Raw genomic sequence first — 6,000 nt, 5'->3', positions numbered from 1 at the left:
CCATCGTGTGTTTCGTTTTTAGACAGTTTTCACTGAATACTTTTCTTTGAGCAATGTGTTTGTTTGTTTCAAGAAATTCAACTGGAGAATTACAGGCGGACAACTGACAACCAAAAACAGGTAGTAAATTGTCAAAAATGAAAACAAGAATGTTTGATCTTGTTGAAATCTTTTATTGATCTGTAAGAGTTTTTTTCATGTCCATAAAATCTTTTTTTTTATTCTGTCTTGAGACCATCTAAAGTCTCATTTGGAATTTCTCTAGCTTTTAAAATAAAGCTAATTAACACTTTTCTTTTCTCTGCAAATGGTTTAACACTTGTTTTTTTTTTATAATTTCATTTACTTTTTCTTTAAATTTTTTTTTATATTCTTCTGACGAGGAAAATATGTCAAACAACTATTCTCGTGTGTTTTCTTATGTGAATTTTGTGAATCTCTGAAGCAAACAAACAAAATTGCAATTAAATGTCTGAAATTATTCTCGCATTTGTCATCTCTTGAATCTAAAACAGCTCTTGACATTCTCATCACTTGACGCGTGTTTGTGTATCTTTTGAGGTGTGTTCTCATTGTTGTCACATGTGAAAATTGTCTAAAAGATGGCTGAAGCGCAATTTTTATGTTTTTAATTTATTATTTACTTCTCATTAAATTATTTAATATTTCATTTATATAGCTGTATATATAGGTTTCATCTTGTTTTTTTTTTCTTCATCATTATTTAGCTTAGGTCCTAGGCCTAAATACAATTTATTATTATTTCTCTCTTCTTACACCTTGTGCCTTCTACGGATGTGATTTTATACTTTTCCACTTCACATTAAAACGTTCACATACGACTGTTTTTATTTCTTTCTTAAATTTCATATCGGCAGTAAGCCTATCTCGTGTTCTATTCCATCATGGTTTCATCTGTTTTGTTTCTCTTCTTTTTTTTCTTTAATGTAATAATAATAGAATTATTTGTTTCTCATCTTCAAATTTCCTTCATTTCCATTTTTTTTTAAATCTAATAATTATTAATTTTAATATCTACTAGATTTTTTCTCCATTTTAAAAATGTTTTTTTTGTCCTCACCTCTATATATATTTTTCATCATTTTTTATAATTATTATTCTCTCTTTTTTCATCATTATTCTCTCTATAATTAATAATTCTTTGCAAACAAAAATACAGTTCTATTTAATTCCTTTCTTTTTCTCACTTATTCATTATAATATTAAACATAATTAATAGTAACATAATTATATTTATTCAATTTTTCTTGAAGTCCGGCTGATCTCAATAAAATTGTTTTCTTTTTTCATCTCGTTTTATTCATCAAAAATTCTATTTTCTTTTCTTTAAATATAATACTATATAGTTCTTTCTGTGTGCCGCGCTCCGCATATGACGAACTGATAACTGAAAAGAAAACTTTCACAAGAGATCCCAAGTTGATCTTGTGGAACTCTTGATTGAACACCTTTTTCTTAAAACAAAGAAAAAACACATTTACGAAATGAAAAAAAAAATTAATAATGCTTGTCAATAGAGAATTTGAAAAACGAAGAACATGTCTTGTGACTGCCTAATTATCTCTTCACATTCACTTAACAGCATGTACGTTTTAGTTCTTTTTTTAATTTACATTGAAATCAGGCCAATTTATAAGATGTACTTTGTCATTTTCCTCATCACTTATACTAAAAAAAAAGACATTATTCCTTTCGCCTATTTACTGCTTCAATAGGACTTTCTCGTCAGCAACAACACAATTTAATTCATAAAATTTTTACTACTATTACACTCTATAAGCTTTCTCACCGATTTTGACAAAAAAAATTAAATTAAATTTATTTTATCCACTCTCTTTGTGTGTCGAGAAAAATTTTGAGAAATGTCTGTTATCGCAATTATTTTTTTATATTCCTAAAAAAAAGTGGGAATAAACACAGAAAAGAAATTTACAATCTTAACAATTAGCATTAAAAAATGAAATATTAATCATAATAATTAAACAACAACGATCAGGCAGTATTTTTGTATCCTTATGATTTGTATCATGTTTTCTTCAATCTGCATTTCACGCTATCCATTCTCTAATTTGAGTGCCTGTCCCGGAACTTCATTCCAAAAAAATGAGTGGGAATTTGAAATTGTTGACAATTCGTGAAGAATGTTACTAAATACCTCCCGAAAAATTTACAGACACTGAAGAGAATATGAGATAAAGAGTGTAAAATAATAATTCAATTTCACCATTTCTTTTTATTCAATAATATAGGGTTATATGACAATAAAAAATAAGACAAAAATCAATGAGGATGAACAGAAGAAAACATTTTATCCCAAAAAAAGATAATCCTGTCTTTTTGCGATATTTATCCTTTTTTTCACTTTCAGAGTAAATTTTATCATGCTTTCAATAAATAATTACTATAAAATAAATGATTTTTCTTTCTCAATTGCATTACAGATTTTCTTCCTTGCATTTCATGCAAGAAACAACTTTTTCTTTTTTTTTAACCAATATTCTCTGTTGTTTTCATCTTTCCCTCATTCACAATTAAATATTCTTCACGGTGGTTGGCTTCTGATGATCCTCTTGCACGAAAATCAATTTCTACAACTCTATACAATTACAACTTGCCATATTTCTCCAGTTATTATTATCATTTTGCATATCTCAACTTCTCTCTTGTCTTTAATAAAAATATATATATAATATGAGAAAAAGGATTGTAGTATTGACGAACTAAAATTTTGCTGCCTTAAATTTCATCTCCTTACCGCCATTTTTTTCTTCTTCTTTTACTTTAAATCTATAATTTAAATCTGAATTTCTTGCTTGCTTCTTATCATTTTTTTTATCTCTTTCTAATATAACTCTTCTTCTCACTTCAATTATATTATTTACTTTCCATTCAATCTTTCTATATAGAGTGTTGAAAATGAGGCTTTCGCGAAAACCAAAGTTGAAAACAGCATTTCTGATGGTGTGTCTTCTTGTTGTGTTGTGTGTTTTCATTTGCTCTTCACGCTTAAGTTTCTTTTTTTCTTCTTTTGTATTTTAACAGAAAGATGAGAAAGTAATCGTTTCTTTTTTTTCACTAATAGCTTTTGCATCTCTTTTTTTTCCTCCACTTTTTCTCTTTTGCTTCGAATGTGTAGCAACTGCTAATTTCTTTAATAGTAAGTTTCCTGCTCCAACCAGCCGCCAGGATTGCGACGCAAGTAGAATCGACGCGTCTCATCGTAAATGAAGATGGCCAACATGAAGGGCAGAGCTGGAAGCCACCACACGAATCTGCAAGCAGAGCAATAGTGTTAGAACATAGTCTCAAGAATCTCCATCTTCTTTCTCTTCTTCCGTTCTTCTTGATATTTGCCAACACACGTTCTTGGTACAAAGTGGCAGATGAAACTGCGTTGCGTGACTTACTTGAGTGGGAACATTCGGAGACCCTTATCCATTCCCGGGCAGTATGACAGGAAGGCGGCGAGTGCCGTCTCGAACACGAGGCCAAAGTTGAGGGCCCAATTGCGCATTCCCTGATGCACGATTGAATTGCGGCGGGTCTTGCAGATGATCAAATCAGCCCATTGCACCACCACGATGGACACGAAGAAAGCTGTATGGCATGTGAACTCGAGTGTCTTGCGATCGCGATAGGTCTGTACGATAAAAAAAAACAAGAGTAAGAGAACATAAAATCATGCCACACAATTTGCACGCAACTGCAAAAGGAAAAAGAAAACTCACCCATTCTTGACCATAGGAATCAGTCAAATCATTGACAGCCTTCGAATCCCACATCTTTCGGATGCCAAACAATTTCTGCGGCAAGAATCCATTCTCAGCCATGATCACAAAGTACACGAAGAATCCAGCAGCTGCCTGAATCATACCAATTTGACCGTATGCCATTGAGATCAACCTAGATTTGACGAGATTTGCATCATATTACAATACTGTCACTTGACTCTCCACAGAAAATCTCATTTTTACACCATTTCATTGAGATATTCTCAAATGTTATATAATTACAAAAAGTTGAATTTATTTGTGTCATATTTCATCAATTATTTTTTTTTCTCTTTCCTTTTTAACACTTCATATTTTGTACCAATTTTATACTCCAATTTAGAGTTCACAAATAAATTCATGTGAATTAATTATGGAATTATGTTACAAGTTAAGCATGCAATCAAATTGATTATTTTTTCCGTGAGTAAATAAGTAAATTAACAGGGATATTATTTACAAAATATATATATACATACATTAAGATTCTTTTAAAAGCCATTGCCAAGCAATATACAGAAAAAACATGACCAAGAAGCTTATTTTTACATGGTAAAAACTTACGATTCTCTCAGTTGCTCTTTCCCAACAGTTTACCTTCTTTCATACTCATATATTTTCTTCTATGGTATTAATTTAATTAGCTTGATTAAATGCTTCTGTTTTAAATTACTCTCAATTAGTGTCAAAAAATATAAATTCTTTTCTTTTTAGGGAATAATATGTGATGGTGTTCGTGTGGAATGTGAAAAGAAATTGTATGTAAAGTGTGTGTGTTTCAGAATGTCGTGCATGTGTTCATTTTCTCAACTAATTTTGTCATTAAATTACATATTGATTCATGTATAGAAAAGTGTGACACAACAATCGCTTTAACACTCTTTAGAAAAAGTTTTAGGTAGATTTCCATTTTTGTTTTTTCATCATAATGTGACAAGATTTTTAAGGTATAAGCATTTTAGTGTAGATTTCCTTTGGACTTTGTACAAGAAACTTAACAATCATATACCATAAGAGAGACTGGCACATCATTTACAGACTAAAAAGCACAGTAATTTCGTAACCTTCGAAAATTGATGAATACATTTCTCTCACAACACATAATTTTCCATCATATCACACGGTATTTTCTTCTAAAATCGTTTGTTATCGTATTTGAACAAGAGCAAACATCTTGAGAGAAATATATTCTATCAAATTTATTTATTTTCTGTCTATGATAGAAAATTACAATGAAGAAACATCTAAAAAGTTTTATTTGCTTTACGAAACATCAGAATTTTCTTTAAAAAAAATACTCTAAAACCAAAACAGTTCCGAAAATACATTTAAAGCCAGATTTTCTCTACGAAAAAATCTCATTTTGCCAGCATCAGAATTCCTATGATGATCCACTACAATACTAACTCTCTACTGCTCAGAAATAATATTAAAAGAAATTGAAAATTGTTTTTGGAAATTGCAGGGGTGAAGACGCAACAACCATTCCCATTGTCAATATAACGGTTTTTGCTCTTTCAATAACTCTTCTTGAACGATATTGCAGTTGTAAACGGATATATTTATGAAATAATTGCGGTATTTAGTCTCGAAAAGGAAAAGAAAATGAAATAAAAAACGAACAAAGATAGGGAAAAACAGTAAAAGCACATTTATAGTTAAGAATTTTCATGTTCCTTCCAAGAAAAGACTTTCGGGCAATCAATAAGGGTGTAAAGGTGAGTATATTGAAAAATTTTACAACATTGAAATTTTGTACTTTATCCAACAAATCAAATTATATACGAGTGGAGATAACCAATGGGACACAATGAAAACAAGACAAATTAAACATATTAAACCAATCGAATCGTTCAGATTTGCCAATTGTGTGTGTTTTGTACAGATTTTGTGAGTTGAAATTTCTAATTTAAAACCCAAACGACTCAATAAGTTTTGTAATATTCATATATACGTATATATATATATATGTGGGAAACTGAGTTTACGACAAAAATACATAACAAAAAAACCAATTGAAAATGACTTTATTTCATTCACAAAAACAAAATCCGGAAGTATTTTGTCAATTGGTCCGTCTAATATTTCACGAATGAAAAAAAAAACCAAACCTCTCAAAAGCTTTGGGACAACTCAAAATCAAACTAGGCGGCAAAAGAAAATTTTCCAAAAAAAATATCTCTTCTAAAGTCATTTTCCTTTGAATTAA

General features: G+C 30.1%; 1 protein-coding gene across 8 annotated transcripts in view; it reads right to left on the bottom strand.

Annotated features, from left to right (window-relative positions):
• Window positions 1-699: 699 nt before the first annotated feature.
• The window catches only part of LOC132257542 (sodium/potassium-transporting ATPase subunit alpha), a 39,645-nt gene continuing 34,344 nt past the window's right edge, over window positions 700-6,000 (bottom strand). For all 8 annotated transcript variants that reach the window (XM_059754500.1, XM_059754497.1, XM_059754499.1 and 5 more), the window contains 3 exons: window positions 3,750-3,924; window positions 3,429-3,661; window positions 700-3,293 (listed from right to left, as the gene is read on the bottom strand). In XM_059754500.1, the coding sequence (XP_059610483.1) occupies window positions 3,173-3,293; window positions 3,429-3,661; window positions 3,750-3,924 (529 nt within the window). In that variant the 3' untranslated portion in view covers window positions 700-3,172. The remainder of the gene's footprint in view (window positions 3,294-3,428; window positions 3,662-3,749; window positions 3,925-6,000) is intronic.

The sequence above is a fragment of the Phlebotomus argentipes genome, unplaced genomic scaffold (genome assembly GCF_947086385.1).
Source record: "Phlebotomus argentipes unplaced genomic scaffold, Phlebotomus argentipes genome assembly scaffold_4, whole genome shotgun sequence".
NCBI lineage: Eukaryota > Metazoa > Arthropoda > Insecta > Diptera > Psychodidae > Phlebotomus > Phlebotomus argentipes.
The sequence above is the reverse complement of the archived record's forward strand: the minus strand, read 5'-3'. Positions and strand labels throughout refer to the sequence as shown.